This window comes from Martes martes, assembly GCF_963455335.1.
Source record: "Martes martes genome assembly, chromosome: 4".
Lineage (NCBI taxonomy): Eukaryota > Metazoa > Chordata > Mammalia > Carnivora > Mustelidae > Martes > Martes martes.
In genome coordinates this window covers 37,964,434-37,986,679 of record NC_137891.1, presented here as the reverse complement: position 1 = coordinate 37,986,679, position 22,246 = coordinate 37,964,434, and the positions used below count along the sequence as shown (strand labels likewise).

At 35.2% G+C, this 22,246-nt stretch overlaps 1 protein-coding gene across 1 annotated transcript in view; it reads right to left on the bottom strand.

Annotated features, from left to right (window-relative positions):
- The window catches only part of STK3 (serine/threonine kinase 3), a 268,999-nt gene that overhangs the window by 117,629 nt on the left and 129,124 nt on the right, over positions 1 to 22,246 (bottom strand). The window contains exon 7 of the mRNA XM_080800926.1: positions 2,585 to 2,722. Coding sequence (XP_080657052.1) covers positions 2,585 to 2,722 — 138 coding nt within the window. The remainder of the gene's footprint in view (positions 1 to 2,584; positions 2,723 to 22,246) is intronic.

The following is a 22,246-nucleotide window of genomic DNA, read 5'->3' as shown; positions in this document are numbered from 1 at the left end:
AGCAAGGGTCAGTTAAGAAGGTAGGCCAGGGGGATGCCCGGGTGGCACAGTCAGTTAAGCTCTCAACTCTTGGTTTCAGCTCAGGTCTTGATCTCAGGGTCATGAGATCAAACCCCACTGCAGACTCCACACTCAGCATGGTCTGCTGGAGATTCTCTCTCCCTCTCCCTGTGCCCCTGCTGCTCATGCTTGTGCGTGCTCTCTCTCTCTCTCTCAAATAAATAAATCTTAAAAAAAAAAAAAAAGCTAGACAAGGAAGTGTACATTGTAACAGAGGGCACTGAGCGGTCAACAGTAGCTCAATAGAGAAAAAAATCAAGAAAGCAAATACTGGCTCATAAGCACCATAAAAAATTAGTTGCACAGTTTACTCTTATTATAAAGAAAGATGTTTGAAACAAACCCAACTAGAGACTAGAGGGTAACAGAGCTTGTTAATGTAGCCCATACAGGTCAACCTCTTGGGCAGACAACAGAGTGGAGAAAGAGTGGAGCTAGGGGGCAAATGGAATAAACCTACCACAGTCACGTTCACTGTGTGATCTTCAGTGAGTCATTTAACCTTTCTGGGCTTCAAGACCTTCATTCACAAAAATTAAGGAATTATACTGGAATATTTCTTTCTTTTTTTTAAAGATTTATTTATTTGAGAGAGGGAGAGGGAGAGAGCGGGGAGAGGGGCAGAGGGAGAGAATCTCTAGCAGACTCCCCACTGAGCACAGAGTTCAATCTCATGACCCATGAGATCATAACTTAAGCAGAAACCAAGAGTTAGACACTCAACTGACTGACTGACTGAGCCACCCAGGTGCCCCTAGAATATTTCTTAAATGCTTTTTTTATCCTAAAAACTCAAAGTAAAAAAACAACAACAAAACCCCCAGAATTTATTTATTTTCTTAAGATCAGAAAAGATTATGGACTGAAAGTCTACAAAGAAATATTTGTTACATTATTTAAAAATCAGTTACCAGATATATTTGGATTTATTTTCACCATCATTTTTTGTGTTATCTGTCCCACTTTTTCTGTTTTTCTTTTCTCCCCACTCCTTTCTTGCCTTCCTTGGGGTTGACTAATTCAGATACTCAACAATATCAATCAACCCTTGAGTCATGTGCTCAAAATTCCTTTGAAATGCTGACAATATTTCAAAATAAATGTTTCAATTAATTAATTTTTGAAAGGTAATCCCTACATATAACATGGAACTCAAAAGGCTCAAAAAGTATTCAGAAAAATGTATGTCTCCATCCCACTTCTGCTTCTCAGCCATGCAGTTACTTTCTCTGGAGGCCAGTTTCTTGATTATTTTTCCAGAGCTACTCTACTACAAGCTCTGACATGGGCATGTGCACATGATTTATATATGAAAGACATTATAGGGATGCCTGGGTAGCTCAGTCAGTTAAGCGTCTGCCTTTAGCTCAGGTCATGATCCTGGGGTCCTGGAATCCAGTCCTGTCTCAGGCTCCTTGCTCAGCAGGAAGCCTGCTTCTCCCTCTGCCTGCCATTCCCCCTGCTTGTGCTTGCTCTCTCTTTCTCTGACAAATAAATAAAATATTTTTAAAAAAAGAAATTATAATGAAATATGTAATTGTATTATTATTTATATGTTAATATAACATATTGGGTATATATGACTGAGTGAATATTATAATGAATATAATAACATAAATTACAACGATATATACACATATGTGCGTGTAGGTGTGTGTATTCTGCCAATCACTCCTCTCAACGGACCTTAGATTGCTTCCAACTTGTTGACAAATATTTATGTTGTTTCCAATCCTTTGCCATTACAATGTAATATGAATACTTTTACACGTAAGTTGTATCACACACGGTTAAATTTTTCTGTAAAACAAATTTCTAGAATGTAATTGCTGGGTCAAAAAAGAATTAATTTCCAAATATCGAGTCTTATTATTAGCTTAGAGGTCTAAGCCAATTTGGTTGGGAAAATAAAGACACAAAAACCTATTAAAATGTTAAATTATTTCTGACTGTGTTAAATATCAAGGAAGATTAAAAGAAAAAAAAAATTCCTGGCGCTCTGAATATAAAATCTACTCATGACAGGAGTACTAAAAGGACATAGGTAATCTTGTAACCAGTATGTATATACAACATGAGATATTTTTCAAGGAGCTCAGGGATCTTGTATTTATATGCTGTATGGTAGATCAAAAAGTCAAAGAATAATTGCTGGGTCAACAAGTAACACATCAGGGAAAAAACATGAAAAATAGTAATAGTGGCGAAAATAACTCATTTCTGAAATGAGAACACTTTGGAAATTTTGTTTTAAACAACTCTGGAAGAAAGAGTTGACAACAACAACAAAGAAACAGAAAAAAGGGAAAAGACAGAAGACTGAATTTGGAAAACAGAAAAGAAAAAAATGAGACAAAGAAAACATGTAGGAGAAGAATGGTGTGTGTGTCTTTGTCAATCCATATATCCTCGCAGGTTTACATCTTGAGAAATCAGTTGAATAAACCCACCACAATTCCGGTCAGTGTGAGACAGCTATAAGGTACAGAGAAAACATCTTTCCCTTAGGTGAATGAGCACTGACCTGTAAAAGCTGTGTTGCAGTAGCTCTCTGCTCAGGATTCTTCACGAGGCACTTTTTAACAAAATCGGTGAAATCATCGGACCAAAGTTCTGGCTTCCTGAATGTTGGTGGTGGATTTGTGGGAATCATAAAAATAGCCTAGCAAAAACGAAATAGCCAAAAGACACAGTAAGAATCACAATAGCACACCAAATAAACAAATCTATCTTCCTATCAGACCCTAAATCTGAAAAACAAATTTAAGCCGTTCTAGGATTTCCAGTAAGATTACAATTCAGGAAGCAAGTCCATCTGCTACTAATGTAATCATTTCCCATTAAATTTCCTCTATTTGAATTGTAGTTCATTGAGCACATCATTCTTTATTTTATCTATTATTTTTAATCAGTCTCCAAAGAAGACTGCAATTCTAACCCTCTTACCCAACTAAGGACATTCTCTAATTAAAGAGATGGATTCCCTAATATTGCTACTGCGTGCCAGATTTACTTCCCATTTCAGTTTTATAGAAGTACTGCTACTCAAAATGGGTAGAAGCAGCCCAATGTGCTTCTGCAATCCATAATACTTAAGTATAAACAAAATTACTACTGTGATTTGAAATAATACTAATAGAGCCAAGATTTTTATTTCCTAATCTAAATACATGAGTCAGGATTCCAAATAAAAAGTTTCAAAGGTAATGTAACACTTGCATTTATTACTAATTATTTAAATTAGTAATACTATCTTAGTACTAATGAAATACATTTAGATAGTTCAAAATTCAAAAGTTTTAAAAAGTATTCCTATCATCCCTGTCCTCCTAGCTATCCAGCCATCCTTTTTCAACCAAGAGAATCAATCCTTAATGTTCTTAGGAAATCACTGTATGTAATGAATTAACTTCTCTCTTGGGTATCTACAATAGCTCCTCATAAAATACTATTTGTAAAACACCATTTTCTTTGAAAAGATATAAAAAATGAAAACATAATAAAGTTAAAACAAATGTATCAAGCACTACTACTACTACTACTACAATCACAACTGTGACAGTCAAAGAAGTTCAAGGTCATTCAATGAAATATGAATGAGGAAAGATGATTAAGTGGAGAAAATATAGTGTCTTCCACAAGTGGTGCTGAGAAGATTGGATATACACATGTAATAAAAATGAATTTGAGATTCTTATGTTATACCATATACAAAAAAACTGACTGAAAATGGATCAGTAACATTAACAGTAAGAGCTAAAACTACAAACATACAAGAAAACATAGAGGGAAAGCTTCTAGATAATGGATTTGGCAATAATTTCTTGGATGTCACACCCAAAGTCCAGATAACAAAAGAAAAAAATAGATAATTGGACTTCATCAAAATTTAAAACTTGTGCATCAAAGGATACTATCAACAAAGTAAAAAGGCAACCCAAAAATGGGAGAAAATAATCTGCAAATAGTATGTATGATAAAGGGTTAATATCTGGGGGCACCTGGGTGGCTCAGTGGGTTGGGCCTCTGCCTTCGGCTCAGGTCATGATCTCGGGGTCCTGGGATCGAGCCCCGTATCGGGCTCTCCGCTCAGGAGGGAGCCTGCTTCCGCCTCTCTCTCTGCCTGCCTCTCTGCCTAATTGTGATCTCTCTCTCTCTATCAAATAAATAATAAAATCTTAAAAAAGAAAGGGTTAATATCTGGGATATATAAAGAACTCCTACATCTCAACAACAAAATAACCAAAGAACCCAACTTAAAAGATGAGCGAAGAACTCAAAGAGCTATTTCTTCAAAGAACATACAAATGGTCAATAAGTACATGAAAAGGTACTCAACATCACTAATCATTAGAGAAATGCAAATCAAAACCACAATGAGATACCTCTCACATAAATTAACATGGCTATTATTTAAAAAAAAAGAGAGAGAGAAAATAACAAGTGGTGGTAAGATGTGGAGCAATTGGAATCTTCATACATTGCTGATGGAGATGGAAAATGGTGCAGTTGCTTGAAAAACCATACGGTGATTCCTTAAAAAATCAAACATAAAGTTACCACATGTTTCCCTAATTCCACTTCTGAGTATGTATCCTAAAGAAGTAAAAGCAGGGAACAGAAGAGATATTTGTATACCCATGTTCACAGCAGCATTATTCACAGTGGCCAAAAGATGGAAGCAACCCAAGTGTCAATCCACAGATGAATGGATGAACAAAACATCGTGTTTACACTGTAAATACACACACAGTGGAATATTATTTAATCCTAAAAGAAAATTTGACACATGCTACAACACCAATAAACCTTGAAAACATTATGCTGAGTCACAAAAGGACAAACATTATATGATTTTTCTAATATGAGGTTCTTGGAGTAGTCAAATTCATGGAGACAGAGAGTGACATGGTGGTGGTGAAGACTTGTGGGAAGGTGCGAATGAAGAGTTAGTGTTTAGTGGACAGAGGGTTTCAACCAGGAAAGATGGAAAAATTCTGGAGATGCGTAATGGTGATTGCTGTATACCAATATGAATGTACATGATTTACAGAACTATATGCTTCACATGATTAATTTTATGCTGTGTATTTTACTACAGTAAAAAAATACAGATGAAGGAAAACATAAAGTAATGATCAAGTTCAGAAGTACCTATTAAGTGCCTGCCACACACAAAGCATGGTGTTAAGCATTAAAAGGAGCTCAAAGAAGCAGCAGGAAATACAGCAGGGAAATACTACCCTTAACAAACTTCTAATCTAGTCTGGCAATCAAAGCACAAACAATAAAAGAATTAATAACAGTATGATAATAAGAGAAATGATATAAGGCACATAGAAAAGAGGTCATTCTCCTAATAAGAAATAATAGCATAAGGAAAAGCAAGAGAGTGGAACAGGCCATCAGGAGGAGCAGAGAACAACTGACTGCGTAGTAAGGGACTAGGAAATAGAAGATCAGAAGAGGAATGGAGGACATGAAGTTTGGTCAGCAAGAAAGTACACATCTGGAAAGAAGAGGTTTTTTTCTGGTGTGTGTGTGTGTATGTGTATGTGTGTGTGTGTGTGTGTGTTTTATTGGACTGTTTATGACCCAAGAAATAGATTAAACAAAAACAAAAACAAAAACCCTGGAGACGCTCTAAATATGGAATAGAAAAGGCAACTAGGGGCTAGGATAGATGCCCCAAGATGAGTAATGAAGAGCTCAAACCAGGATGGTTTCTACAGGAATGAAATGGAAGAAATAAGGTAGGAGATACTAGAGAGGAAGAACCAAGAATATATCTTAACACTGTTTGGGAGGGGTGGGAAAAAAAAGAAGAATGAAAGATTATTCTAGAACTCAAGAAATAAAAACCAATACTTTAGTTGCAAGGCATTCAGGTATTCTAACAATGTACATCATTCTTTTGAAAAAGCCCCTGCAATATGCAACCATTTGCTACAATGTGTTATCACTGATTTCTGACTTGGAGGGTGATCCAAAGGACATTCGCGGACAAACCAGTGAAGATTCAATGTCGGAGTCTGTTGCTTCTAGGGTAAGAGTTAATCTCTTTATTAGTGTATTCTTCTTCTTTCAAAAAAGGGAAAAGCCTTTAATAGAAGAGAACATCCTTACACATCTTACATCATATTACATGTATTTACATCTAAGATAGTCCTTCAAAAGCAGTGTAGCCAGTTTTATGACACAATAAGCACCTATGAAGTACTCTCTGTGTTCAAAACTATGTTCTAATAAAGTAGCAAACTGATAGGCAACAGGCCAAATAACATCAGTGGACATACTTTGTTCAGGCAATATCAAGTTCACATTTCTACAAGGTAAGAATCTGCTGCAATTAGGCTGACTTTACCCAGGACGTATGTTCTCCTGGGGTCACAGGCCTCATTTAGCCTGGCTCAATTATCTACTTTACCTGATGGTTCCTTCAGGTATCTAACTTTGTGAGCCCTGCTATCACTGATTTTAAAATAAGACACAGATCTCAAAGCCATAGAGCCCAGAGTTAACTTGTGGGGTAGAAAACTAACACATAAAACAAACAGCAAAGAGTGAAGTGCTAGAAAATAAAGTTCTATAAACAACCTAATTAATCTCAGCTCCATAGTTGAAACAGAACCTAATCTGGCTTTGATGGGCAAAATGGGGTTAATATCAGCTGCTGGAAAAGGCACCCAGGAGCACCTGCTGCTTCAAATCAAAGAATTGAAAAATATACTTGAACCTCATCTCCGCAAAATCAGTTCAAAGCACCACATAAGCCCCTATACAGGCTGACCTCAAACTATAAGTAAATGATACAAGATTGTCTAGATAAACGTTGTTCATCTGCACTTGTTACAAATTGATGGATAACAACTTAGTGATTTATGTTCTTGTAGCTAATGCTCTCCTTTGAACTTTGAGCCAATGAGTTGCAGTCTTATCTTCAGATAATCTTAACATATAAGGCTCACCTCGGCAGTAGCTATTAGAAACCCAAGGATAAAAAACTTAACTCTAACTCTTATTTACCCAGGACTATCATAAAGCGATCCTAAAATGTTCACATTCTATTCTCAAAGAAGTAATTAACTGCATTCAGTTCAAACAAGTAAGTCTTATTACACGATCCGCCAAGTGTAGAGACTCTAAAAGTCTCCAGGAAAACCACTATACCTTTTATTTTCACCTTCATTTCTTTAGATTAGATAATCAATAACAAATGGGAGGACTTTCTCATAGACTTACCTTTGTTCAACTAATTTAACCTAATCACGAATCATAAAAGATCCTCTTAAGAATCTCCAGGTTTTGTATGAGCTAACTAGGTAATATGCCCCTGCTGTAGAAAGTTTTGGCAATCAGTGGCTAGCCTTAGACTAACAATTCACTCCCTTCCTTGCCACCAACCAAATCGCATGGACACACATTACAGCCATATAATTTATCTTATCTCTAACACCATTTTGATTGAAGAATGTTAGTACAATGAATGATATGATTATCCTTGTGTTTGTTTCTATACAATGTGTTGCTTAACTACATATTGAACCTCTGATTAAGTTTTAAAAAGAACTTCCCTGATCACAAGTAGTCTAAAGAAGCCAAGAAATGCAAATGCCTCTAAACAACTAATTGCCTCCAAGTCTGGAATTTCACGCCCTCGGACTCCAGGAGCACCCATATGTGGAAAGGGCTGGAGCTGAGGAACTACATTCCCTGCACTTTCTAATCTCTGTGGAGTGAGTCAACACAGCCGCCTTAAGTGAAGGTAGCTGCATTTGTGAATATACAGAAGCAATGGACATGCCGGAATAACAAAGAGATCTCGGCCACTATTCAAGAACCTCAGGTATAGGAACAAAAGGTTATCTTCCTAACAAATAAATGAGATAAAGAATGAGAAAGCACTTTATAAAACTTCAAAGAACTAAACAAACATAGCTGTTTCCTGATAGCAAACATAATACACAGGCAGCAAGCTACTAAATCAAATGAAAATAGACAGTTTCTGAAATGGATATATAACAAAAGTAATTTTTAAAAGACTACACAAACAAGAGGGCAAACAGTACAATGGAATGAAGCCAATGCTGGACTTAAGTCAGAAAAACAGGCTTGAGCTCTCGATCGTCCTCTGACTGTATAGCTTTATGTTCTTCATGTAAGTGAGGATACTGGACTGGATATTTTTCAGGTTCCTTTTGGGGTCTGAAAGACTCCGGGACTCTACCTGCCTAGCACTCCCTGCCTAGCACTCGAGGAGTTAAATCCTCACCAGACAAATACTGTTAGAAAAGGAGACAGAAGTGGGGAAGGAGAGGGAAGGATAACCAAAGACCTATGAGATGTTAATACAAAAATACAAATCTCCATCTTTATTACCACTCCCTCAAATGCAACTTGGAAATAGGGAATACTAAAACCCACAGTGAACCTTGCTCTTAGGGTGCAGCTTCTACAGTAAGCACAGGGTTAAAGTACTGCGAGCATGACCTCACAATTCACTCCAACTCCAGTGGCAGGAACCTCGATAATCATTAATCTGCCCAATAAAGGGCAATTTGCCTGCCTAGGAAGCAAACTAAGGGAAGGGATGCAGCTGGTGTCCCCAGAACCAAGTGAGAAAGAGAACCAGCTCCAGAGGTCTGAGGCAGCTCTAGATAGCACTGGGGACAATAACGCTACCATTGTAAGTAGCTATCTGGCCAGTTTTACTATTCTATGCCTATTTTCACATATTAAAAATGGGAATAATTGTACCTACTGCACAGAGCTGTTCTGAAGTTTAAATGGGCTAATATATGCACAACAGCATCTACCACATTATAAATGCACAATGATGCTAGCTATTTTATTAAGCCCAATTTACCACTGAGACCCAGACCCACAAGGGTAAACTAGCTTCTCCAGGTCACACAGCTAGTAACCGGCTATCAAAACTGGAACTCAGATCGACCCGGCCCCTTAGCTACTTCACACTACCTCTATATTTCTATTAAATTTCTGCCATAGATAATCCAATTTAAGATAAAGCCTCTATAATACACATATTCAGTCTCCAGAAAAAGAAAATGGAAAACTATTTATATAAAAATGGTTCTAGTTCACTTTCTGTAACAGTGGAACGCTGCAAACAAAAAATATATACAATTAAGAAATGGCTAAACTATTACATATCAATAAAAATGGAGTGATGTATTGCCATAAACATGACAAGTGTGTGAATTACAAAATGTTTTTTGTAATGAAATGTTTTATTTTTTTTTAAAAGTGAAAAATGAGAAACTAAAACAATGGTCTATATTGTGTTATCACCTTCACATAAAAATAACATGTACCAATAAAGACTGAAAGATGGTACAGAATCTCAAAAATTCAAAATACCAATTCACAACAGCAACTGTCTACAAGACTGCATAAGATTCTTTTTACATTTTTTTATTACAAAGGCCACTATATATTCAATTTCTAAAAACTATTTGCTTTTAGAGCCACTGCTGAAGTTACAGCCTACCTCAGTCGGCCTCCACAACCACCTCATGCAAGTGTAATTTAAATTCCAACACCCGTCATGGCTTCCATTTTTCAAGGCTGAAATATTATGTCCCTTTAAAACAATCCTGAAGTATTCATAAAACATGGCTACAGAGGAAATCAGAAGCGAACAAGAGTCAGACTTAAGGAACGTTATAGCCCTACTGTCTCCCCAGTCTCCCAAATTAGAATTCCTGTATGTTACCAGTTCAACCTGGAGCACATAAAATGTATCCATACCTGCATTATAAGAATTTCTTTAAAAGAAATTTCCTCAAGAAGCTTAGAATCTAATGGGATAAGAAAAATGCACTCCAAATCATTTCAATAAAATAGTGTGAGTGCTAAAATAGATGTGAATACTGGGCATTATAAGATGATTTTAGCCCAAACTGATGTTTTAAAAAAAATGAGACTGAAACTGAGTCCTAAGGAATGAGTGAGTTAATGAGTCATAAAAAGAGAACAGCATGTTCAAGATGTGAGGTCTGAAACACCAGGGGGATCTATGAAGGCAAGTGACTGGTTTTATGCAAGGGGCAGGGAAATTATAAGGTGAGCCTGAAGCATCTTATTGGCCCTTAAAGAAAGGAACCAAAGACCAATCGAGTTATGTCAAAAGAAGCTCAGAACATAGAGAACTTAGATCTACCCATAAAAGATTCTGATTTACTTAGTTTGAAGTAAGGACCAGCCACAGTATTTTTTGTCTCCCAAGTAAATCTAATGTTCTAGAAAATAAAATATAAGGCAAGTATTATCACTCCATATACCTTAATTTCAGTACCTCCCATTTTAAGTTGTACTCTGGTTAGTTATACACTCATTCTAAATCCCCTGGATAACATGGAAACTACTTAAAAGCAAAGGCACAGTGCCTCAACTTAAAACCTAAATTTATAGTGAAAGTGCTGATATAAAGACTTCCAGTAAAATATGGTTATTTGAACATACTGATTTACCTCAACTCCATTCCAAAAATCCTACTGAAGGACAGTAAGAATTAAAAAAAAAAAAAGGCTTAAAAAAGGACATTATCAGCTCTACCCCTAATGTCTATGTGGCTTAGACTCAAGTCTTAAGTCTTCATCACAAAATAGGAGTTATAGCAGTATCGTTTTGTTATTTTTTAAAACCATCCAACGTAACTCACTAGTTGTTATGTAACAGCTTAACTGAGCCATAATTCATGTATAACACAAAATACAGACTATATCCAGAATCTGACCACTTTCCAACACCACTACCTTTACCTCCCTGGTCCAAGCTAGCATCATCTCTGAGCTGCACTACAAAAGAAGGAACCTCGCTGTTCACCCTGCTTTCACCCTTGCCCTGCTACAATCCCAACCCAAAAAAGAAGAGTAAGTCTTTAAAATCATATGTCAGACCGCATCAGTCCTCTACTCAAAACCCTCCAATGGCTTCCTGCCTCACTCAGAGTAAAAGCTGAAAGCTCCCCATGGCTTACAAAGACTATAAATGATTGCTCCTCTGCTCTCTCTGACCCCATCGCCGGCTTCTCTCCCCCTCCTGGCCAGCTCCAGCCACAGACACCTCTACCTTGCTCCTTAAATCCTAAACATACTACCACATCAATTTCCTCTGACTAGAACACTCTTTCACCAGAAATCTCTGTGTCCCATTTACTAACTGCCTTTAGACCTCTACTACAAGTCACCTTATTAGACAGGCCTTTCTTGACCTTCTTGTTTGTAGCATCATAGCCACCCCGTCCTTCTGTATCCCTCTTCTCTTGCTGTTTTTTCTTGTACAGTGGCACCTGATATATTACAGTTTTTGAGTATAATCTATTGTCTCCATCCACTGCAATATAAACACCTAAAAGGCTGGAACTTTGTTTTATTCACTGCTGTATTCCAATGCCTAAAATGTAAGATGAATTAATAATATATAACAAATTCAGTCTCTCTCAGCTTCACTGAGATTTCTGATTTTCAAAAAGTGGGATTTAGGTGTAATGATCCCTAAGGCACCTGTACGGCTTTAAAAAATCTACAAATCTAGTGAAGAGATGGAACTAGAGAGCTAACAGTAATGTATAAAAATGTAAGCTGGCCTTCTAAGAAAAGAAGGAAGATTTGACAGTAAATGATTAACTACCAAAAGAGTAACGTATATATTGAGAGGTACCTCCAAATAAACATGTGAAAGACTTTATAATAAAACTACATAATTAAGCACAGAGAACAAGACTATCTTGCCAAGATTTGCTATCATTGGCAAAAATCCATATTAAACTCAGCTTCCCCAATTCCAGATACAAATGGAATTGTGAATTTGGCAAGTCACTGGAGAGAAAGACTGAAGTACAATCTGGGTTCACATTAAAGTTACCTCATTCTTCTCAACTTAGATCTGACCCAGAGGAAAATTTTTAACAGATTGTGTTGGACTAGTGCCACACCATACTCAGTAAAGTTCAAAATTAGCATTTTAGATACTAACCTAAAGGATTTATATTTTGTTTCCTAAAAAACTAAAGTGGGTTAAAAATAAAATATGATGAATTATGAATATAAAATGGATTATTTAAAGAAACATTTTGTCAAAGAAAAAGCAAATTATAACACCAGTCCTCCCCTCTTTTGATTTCATTCATGCAGTGTCTCACCCAGGTCTGAACACATGGTAGCACTCAAGCTGATGAGATAATTCCCTTCTTTCCTCTCAAAGTTTATTCAGATTTAGTGATATACAATATATACATGTCCACCTCAAACTTCCTAGTTATCAAAAAATGCAAATAAAAATTATGTGCTTCAACTATATATATATATATATATGTATATACCTATACATATATACAATAACCATTTATTTTATACCTATGTCACAAAGCATTGTATTCTAGGTAGACACTAAAGTCCCAAGATAAAAGTTACCCATGCTGCTCTCAATAATTTATAGCCAAACAAAGTACAATAGAGTCTGATAAATTCTATGATCTTGGGGTAGACAGGGTGCTAAGGAAGCCCAGAAGAAAGGTTTCCAGGTTGGACTATTAGAAGAGAGATGGGAGAAAATGCACATATAGAGAAGTAACAATGAGTGGAAAGCAGCAGTAAGAATCTAAAGTATCTGCAAGTAATAGTATGGCTAAAGGAAAGTGGATATCACATAAATAAAGAGGTAGGCAGAGCCCCAAGGCTTTGTATAACACCCTAAGACTTTGGCTCTTAACCTAGAGACAAATGAAAGAAATTGCTTTTTAATGGGAGGATTTTAAGTGAGGGAGTAATATGATCTGTGTTTCATTTTGGAATGATCAATCTAGCAGTATCATGAAGAACACTTTGGAAAGGGGGGTGAAACCAAACACTAGGAGACTATTGTAGAAATCCAGAAGAAAAATTATGAGGTCTGAAATAAAAAAATAAAGATGTAGATGGAAAGAAGGGGATATATTCAAGACATATTAAGGAAGCAACACAGGTGGAAATTGGTGAATAATGAGAATCTGAATTAGCTTAGTGCCAAGGCATAAACAGTAACGGAAGGAACTGCAAGAAATTTAGGAGGCAGCATCAATAGGCCTTGGTGATTGATTAACGGTAGAAGACTGGAGAGATGAAGTACATTCTTCAGATTTTCAACATGGCAACTGGTTAGATGGTAGTGCCATTAGCCAAGATAGAAAACACAAAGGTAAAACCAGGATGATGAGAAAACAGTGAAGAGAGATTTGGAGCTACTGAAATTTCTCATGACCGTATAGAAAAAAATTACCTAAGTAGGTAATCAGAAATGAGTCTAGGGCTCAAGACAGATAAAAGGAAAGCCGAGAAACAGAGATATCCCAGAAGTCAGATAGAGATTTAAGGAGAAGAAAATGATTACCAATGACAAACAGAAGTAAAAGTTTGTGGAAAATTTTAGTACAGTGGTGGGAAAAAGCAGCCCAAATCTGTTTAGGAATAAATGGGAGGGAAGTGAGGAAACTGAGGCAGCACATCTTTTCACACATGGCTCTGAAAGGAAGGTGTGAGACAGAGCAGCAAGTCGAGAACAGTATGCGCCCAAAAGAAGTTTGTTTCTTTCCTAAAATGAGAAGAACCAGAGAGGAGTTCTGTAAAGTTTCATAACAGAGAAGAGGTAAGTGATGGGTAGAAGATGGAAGCCAAAAATGGAAGGAGCATGCCCTTCTACTTAAACCAGAAAAGAGAGAAATAAGCCCTTAAAGTTCAGGCACTTAAATAGCCATTTAAGTAAAAAAAAATTTAAATGATAAATATCCTGCATGCTTAGGCTATCTTGGCACAGTTTTAAATAAAAATTTTTTAGGTAAATTTTGATATGTTTACAGATTATACATTGTAATGATCACTGTTGTTAGTATTCTATCTACTTTATACAGACAATGTGTATGGCAATGTACTGAGTAGTTTTAACAAAAATTACTTCTCTCAGTCCTCACCAAAACCCAATGAAGGACTATAACTCCATCTTACATATCAAAAAATTAAGGCACAGGGAGGTTAAATAACTTGCCCTCAAAAACTCAGCAATAAAGGACAGGGTTGGAAAATGAACTCAGATACTATAGCTTCAAAACTAAAGTCCTGAACCAATAAGCTATCCTGCCTCTACAACTAAAGAATACTTCTGGTTCACTAAATGAGCCTAAAGACAATATATTTTCTCTCAGGAGAGACTTCTGATTTTAGAAGAAAACTGGGGTTTACTGATCAAAAACCTACTAAACTACACTTACTATACTAAAGTCTAAAAATCTAGAGAAATTACAGTATATTTTTTAAAACATCTCACCCCTTACTTAATATCACTGAACCCAGTCTTCTCATCTGTATAAATATATACATAGAGCAATGTTCTTAAATTTCACCATGCACCAGAATTCCTTGAAGGCTTGTTAAAATGCAGATTGCTGAAACCTACCCGGAGAGTTCCAGATTCAGTAAGCCTGATATGGGGTCCCAAGAATTTGCATTTCTAACAAGTGCTCAGAAGACATTAATGCTATTGGTCTGAGGCCACATTTTGAGAACTACTACCTCATTATAGTAGCTCTACATAATAGGTAAGTGACATGAATATAAAAACAGCTGGTAGGGGCGCCTGGGTGGCTCAGTGGGTTAAGCCTCTGCCTTCAGCTCAGGTCATGGTCTCAGGGTCCTGGGATTGAGCCCCGCATCGGGCTCTCAGCTCAGCGGGGAGCTTCCCCCTCTCTCTCTGCCTGCCTCTCTTGGCTTACTCGTGATCTCTCTCACTCAGTCAAATAAATAAAGAAAATCTTAAAAAAAAAAAAACCTGGTAGATGGTAGACAATAAGTGGTATTTGCAATTATTATTAATAATAGCAAATATGACTACTATTATCTGCATAATTAACTTAGGTTTTTAAAATTACTTCAATTTTTGTATCAATTTTTATTCAAGGACAATACAAAATTGACATATCGTTTTAAGACCACAATATTCTGACTGCCAGCTCTATGTACCTCTGGTGTCTTTCCTGTATATGCTTGCAAAATAGCCTTTCTAAAATGTAAATCTGCATATCAATGCTTACTGCAAACCAATATTCCCCATTACTTGCAAAATAAGGTACAATCTTTTTGGCATGGCACATAGATAGATCTCTTTGCCCATGAGCTATCGTGTAATTAGTCATTGCTCAATGTGATTTTGGAACATTACCTATTCTTTGAAGGTTTCCCTAATACAAATCTCTCGATAAAGCCATACATTCCTTCCATGATTCCAAAGTACCTCAAAAATAATAAGAGAACAACAATAATATTATCAATCAACATTTGTGGGACATCTCACAAGGGCTTTACACGAATCATTTCACTTAATCTTCATAACAACTCAGGATAATGACTATAATTATTCTCAGTTTATATATGGAAAAAAATGAGATATGGAGGAAACAAATTTTCCCTAGGTGATAAAACCAGCAAGAAGAAAAGCCAGGATTCTACCATTGCAATTAAACTATACTAACAATTGCTAGATTGTACAGTACTTGAGTATTGTTTAGATAATAGATCTTTTGTAAATATTAATCTCAATAATTTCCTTATTTCTTTTCATATTACTTATCTAATATTTACTGCCTATTACACACCAGGCATTGTATTATACAATAAGGAGTATCAGATTTAAAAAAAAAAAAAAGGAAAACCCAGTGTCTGCTCCTTTGAGACATATGGGGAAGACAAATATTAAACCAAAAATCACATAAATATTTCCATAAACAAACATTAAAGACAAAAAGTACAAGGTTCTCAGATCTAACCTATCTAAAGCTATTGTCCTTTACCTTCAGTGTCCTACTACAAGGGTATAAATTATGCAGAATATAACTTCCAGAATGCCAAATAACTACATTTTAGAGTGACATTTTAAAGTGACACTTTAAAACTACATTTTAAGTGACTTAATTATAAGATCAAAGTCACAAGGTTTGTTCCTCTGTTAAACGTAGCTATTGCCTCACTGAAACAGAGTGTAATAAATATAAAAAACTAATAAAATTACATCTGAAGGGGTCTTGCAAATATTAGTCATGATAAAGGTAAAATAACATGCCAAGTTCTTGACAATCCTAGTAGTGTGGAAAAGAACTTCTATTTTAGACTATGCTAAATGCTAGCTTTCTTAAGATTAAAGAGGAATTAGATCCATGACTTAATATACTTCATTTGTAAGATTAAAAAAAAACAAAAATCAAAAAAAATTTCCTTCATAGTAAATTTCAAAGGGAAAATCAATATTCTTTTATAGGGGAAAAATGCCTGAAAGTCCAAATACTGATCTTACAAAAAGACATGAAAGGTAAAATCAAGTATGAACCAGGTCTGGATCCCCATATCTTCAGTTTCTATTTATCAAACAGAAAAATCTTTCCAACTTTCTCCTTTCCTGTATAAGACCAAAACTATGCGATATTCTGTTTGTATTACAATTACACTAATTCAATGCAGGTCACTTGCTTTTTACTGAGTCCAGATGACATTCAGTAAACTAAACATGGGCCAATTAGTTTTAAAAAAGAGGAAAAAAGAAAAGAAAGAAAGAAAGAGAGAGAGAAAAGAAAAAGAGAGAGAAAGAGAGAAAAAGAAAGAGCGTTCTGATTGCCTTTGGGTAGGTCATACAGTGGCTACAGAGTATCATGGCCTGAACTTCATTTCGGCTAACACCAACCATAAGCTAACTAAGGACTAGCATTTTTCATTTCTTTCAGATTTCTCACATTTGGAAATTCTAATTTAAGTACATACTCTGATGAAAGTGAGGACAGCACTGCTGCACAATATTGGTTTTCCCTTCCTTAAACTCAAATGTCTTATTTTGGAGCTACTAGAGAGGGACTCTGCATATTGCCTAAAAATGTCTGATTCTTTTAAAATCAATTGGTTTTTTAAAATTTATCACAGTTATGAATGAGCTGCATATTACCTAAAAATGTCTGATTCTTTTAAAATCAATTTTTTTTCTACTTATCACAGTTATAAATGAGTAAGTAACACTGCTGAGTTAGCTGACACACAGAAAAAAAGAGACCCTATGGTTTGAACTTCAAACAGCAATATTTGTATTCTGGAATCAAGCTACATCACCATGTAATTAGGCACATGACAAACTGGGTAACAGGAAGAAATATTCATAACCAAGGAAACAATAATTTTCTTAACACCTTATCAGGAGCTGGCATTCAACATTTTCTTAGAGTCTATTGTATAAAGAAAGGTGGTTTACTATTCCTTCTAAACTCTGCTCACTAATATGTATTTTGCTTAAAAAGTAAAAATCTTTAAAAAGCTGTAATATAACTCTAAGTTAAAATTTACATAAAATCATAATCTGAAATCAGATTGCATTCCTACAAAAAAACTACATTAATTAATTCTTCACTATACTTACCTTTTATTAATTGCTAGTGTTTTAAGTCAAAAACCATTCATCATTATTATAAAACTCAAGTCTCCAAATGTTTAAAACAGCCTGATTTTTAAAAAATTTTGTTATTTATTTTTAGCCTGATTTTTAAAACTTGTATAAATTTAACTGAAGAATATTATGTTCCTGCAAGTGTTCATGAATAGAAAGATACAGTAATGGAGATGGAAATTATTTACTCTGAAAATCCTGACTGCATGACTGTTAAATCACTTACATACGGCCAAATGATCTACAAGGAAGCAGGGAGGTCCTGAAATTGTGTACTCATATCCATTTTCAACTACTGCACAGGTGACACAATCAATCAAGTCATTACTGAAACAGAATGGGAATAGAAAGCACTTGGTGAATAAGGGTGACTTCTTTAAACAACAGATAAAATGAAAAAAGAGACTATCACCATCTCACGTTAAAAAGTAGCCATCAACTATATATTAAAGAGTATTTCCTACTCTCTTCGATGTTCAGTAATGTAGGTTCAATTTTGGATACTATCTTATATTCAAAACATAGAACAATACAGAAAAAAAACACAATGTATGAAATAATTCAGTAATAACAAATTCTCTGATAATAAAGTTTCTTTTAGCAAAGTCGATATTCTCTGCAGAGAATTAGCAGACACGATAGCCTGCAGAGGTTAGCTGGTGACTAAGTAGGAAGAAACAGTGGCACCATCTCTAGTGCAGAACTATGACAGGCAGGCAAGGGACCAAACCCACCCCAAGGGAAGAGCTCAGCCAAGTGATGGATGCTTAGCCGGTATAGGAAAAATGTGTGGTCCCATGAATGAGTTAGTGGAATGGGCCCATCCAGTCCAACTGAAGATCAGGAAGCCCAACCTTACCAACTGAGAAACCCACGAGAAAGGAGCACAATGAAAAGGAATTTATACCCTAGAACCTATCTCTGCGCTTTCTTTTTTCTACTCTTGACAACAGAGTATACTACCAGAAATTTCCTCAACATAACTGCTTCCTTTTCTAAAGAAATGCAATTTTAAGTGCCTTGGGGCATAAACATTAACACAAAGTAGGTCAAGATGCTTATTTATTCACTTTGTATCCCTAAGTCAAATCTGTATTATTATCCACACACATAAAAATGTATCTAGAGCAACCCTAGATCCACAAACTTTTCTGCATATGGAATTCACTGTCAACCAAATTCCTAAATGCTTTTTATGTCCACTGCTCTTAATCCACGTCTCTGCCCAGGGCAGACGTCCCTGCCTATGCTCATTTATTGGGGGTGAGGGTGGAGAATATTCAAATTTAATATACATTCTTGGACTTACAACCTATTGCTTCATCCTGCAAGATTTTTCTATACCCTAATTGTGCCATTTAATAATACTTACTATCCCTCTTTTCTTCTTTACATCTACAAGTATGAAAAACACGCTTTCGTGAAATCATTTATAGGAGATGTTTAACCTCTGAGAGAAACAGAAACTCAAGAGCTTACTTCATGTATCTGCTTCCAACAGCTGACAGAAAGATTTCATAAAGAGAAAGATGATGAACTAGACTAGGAAAATGGGGTGTATACTGGCACTGGGGCAAGGGAATAGTGTGGTTCATGGTAGTAGCAGCAGGCACTTACTATGCTATTCATACTAAAAAGATAATCAAGAGACAAGGGATGGAGGAGAATAACACCAGCAAAGACAGAGGCAGTAATGACTTCACAGTGTGAGAACAGCCCAGTTAAGTATTTCTAAAGAGAAAAGCAGAATAGAATTAGGCAGGACACACTTATATTATCAAACTAAACACTTTAACTTTATCAAATAGCCAAAGGAGTTAAACATGGAGCATAGAAGAGGTAGGAAAAAATGTCAGTTTTACTCAAATATTTAAAGAGTCCTTGCTCATCATTAATTAATAAGCACTAGTCTCAAAAACTTAAAAATAACATACAATGTGGTGACTAACATAATAGAATAAAAAAATAAAAAATAAAAATAAAAAATAACACACAGTGAAATGTTGGTTATGTAAAAATTTTATTCAAAGTAGTCATTATATTTTTAGGAAAACCAAATATTTCAAATATTGAATAAAAACTAACAAGAGATAAAACAGGTTTATGGTCTAAAATATATCACTGCATATTATGGGAAAGGGTTACTTTTATAAAATCTACACACAGAACTATAAAAATGCAAATAGCCACCCTAATATGTAGAAACAATATTCTAAAAATCACAATGCAGATATTAACCCTCCTAAAATAGATGGGGTTTTAAAATACAATACTCTGCCTCAGTTTCAAGTTAAAATTTGCCTTTCCTTTCTTGAAAATGACATGGCACTGTGAATAAATAATTTAAACATAGAATTTTTTAACTCCCACAAAATAAATTTGCATATGTTTACTACTTTGAATCAGCTGCACAACTGCTAATGTTTTGGGAGAAAATATGCTTTTGTGCTTCATTTGCTTTTCAAAACCAAATGGTATATAATGGTTCTTTATGCTTCTATAACTACATTTGATCTAAGGTCACTGATATCTTTGATAGCTTTTTAAGTCCTCTTCCATGTTAGGTAAAGCTTTATTAACTTTACATAGCAAGAAATAAAGTAGAGTTTATATTTTTTCAATTCCCAAATTTTGGTTCCTCACTCTAGAGGAGAAAGAACACGTCTCGCTGAAGGCTTTCAAATCTTCAAAAATTCTTAACAATCTTCCCTCTTTAAAATTTTCCTATGTTATTACATATTCCTTTTATTCAAAATTGTGACAAGGTTTCAAGGAAGGTATTTCTTTGTACTTCTATAATTTAGTGAAACAAGTATGTTATAAAAATGTAATATTTAATGATGTACTAATGAAAGATTCCTAGTATTAATTTCAACAAATTTAGGTTTGGTCCCAATCTATTTTATAATACTATTTTACTCATAAAATTTTACTTTTGACATTATCATTGTTGCCAATAAATAACATTATAATTAACCTACTTTTTTTTTGAAGTATCAAATTTAAAAAAACCCAAGAGCATCTCCTTGAAAGGAATATTCTGACATAATTTACTTCAGTTAATTATTCATGGTCAGTTGCTCATGTTTCCCTCTCTATAAATATACTATACCTAACAAATTCCTATATAAATATAGTATTATATATTATCAAACTTTTAAAAATATTTTTATTCTATGAAAATACAGGTATTCAATTAAATTTATAGAATTATTTTCTAGCTCACAGTAAAAACATGAAACAAAAAGGACAACTAAACTATTTACTAATCTTAAATATTTAAGAGCAATACTATAAATTTAGTCACATACTTTCAAAATACATTTCCTAATTTCCTTCATTTATGAATTTAACCCTGTAGTTTACAATTCATGAATTTCCCAGCACTATACTTTCTCACAGGAGGATTTCCCTTACTAGGGAATACTCACAAAATATATTTAAGTATTACTTAATAATAAATTGGTTATTGAATTTGTAAAATATTTAGAACTTTAATTTTCATCTTTCTCTCCTAATTAACTTTTGACCACTTCACTGCTTATTAAACTAAAGATCCAAATTCGTTCAGTTTCTGCCCTCCAAACCAGGAGCTACTCTAAAGCAAAGGTGTCAGGTTCTGTTGGAGCTTATCTGCTAATTTAAGCATCCATTCTAGGCCACTTGGTCAAATCTGAACCAATCTAATACTAGAAAATTATTCTTAAATATTAAGAATATTGTATTTGAGACTATTGATACCATATATTAAGAATTTGGCATATAACATTTATTCATTCAACAAATAACTATTGAGCACCTACTATGTGTCTAGCACTGTTCTAGTATTAACACACATTAATGAATGAAAGAAATAAAAATTTTCTGCTCTGACTAGGTGGTAATAGGTAGCACTAATACACCATCCCTGGGCTTCATACAAAGAATACAAAGATTCTTCATACAAAGAATACACTGTCCTCTCCCTAAAGAATAATCAAGCTACTTACGGCAGCAACAACTAATCCTCAATACGAATGATCACATAATGCTACAATACACAAATGTAAATGGTAGCAAAAGCATTACAAAGTGCCATGGGACTAGAAAGGAAAGCATCTCTGTGCAGATGTTACTGGGTATACCACCACAAAGACTACAATTCTCTCTGCTTACATTAACCAAATATAAGCATTCCACCTGAGAACAGGAATTCCTAGGATAACAACAAAATTTTACATCCAATTCTATGATAGCTCTTCCAGAGGTTAATTAAGGTGCAACCTTTCCTTACCTTCATCATCTATGTCCCATTAGCATCTTCAATGGTAAATGAAAAGGTAGGAAAATTCAAGTATCTCCATTTTGCCAACTGTTAGTAGTGAAGAAAAAGATTCTCTCGGGATGACAATGGAAACAATTCTGTAAAATTTCTAGGTTAAATGGGCCTCAATAACCCATACCACCCTTATCTCTTATTCATATGAAGAAGACATTAGCGATCACTTATGAAGCCTCCGGCATGAGTGGAACTGTGTAGACCCTTTACATACATTATTTCTAAGGGTTACATCTTTGGAATGTAGCTATTTCTTTAAGATTTTATTTGTCAGAGAGAGAGAGAGAGAGCGAACACAAGCAGGGGGAACAGCAGGCAGGGGAGAAGCAGGCTCCCCACTGAGCAAAGGAGCCCGACGTGAGACTCGATTCCAGTACCCTGGGATCATGACCTGAG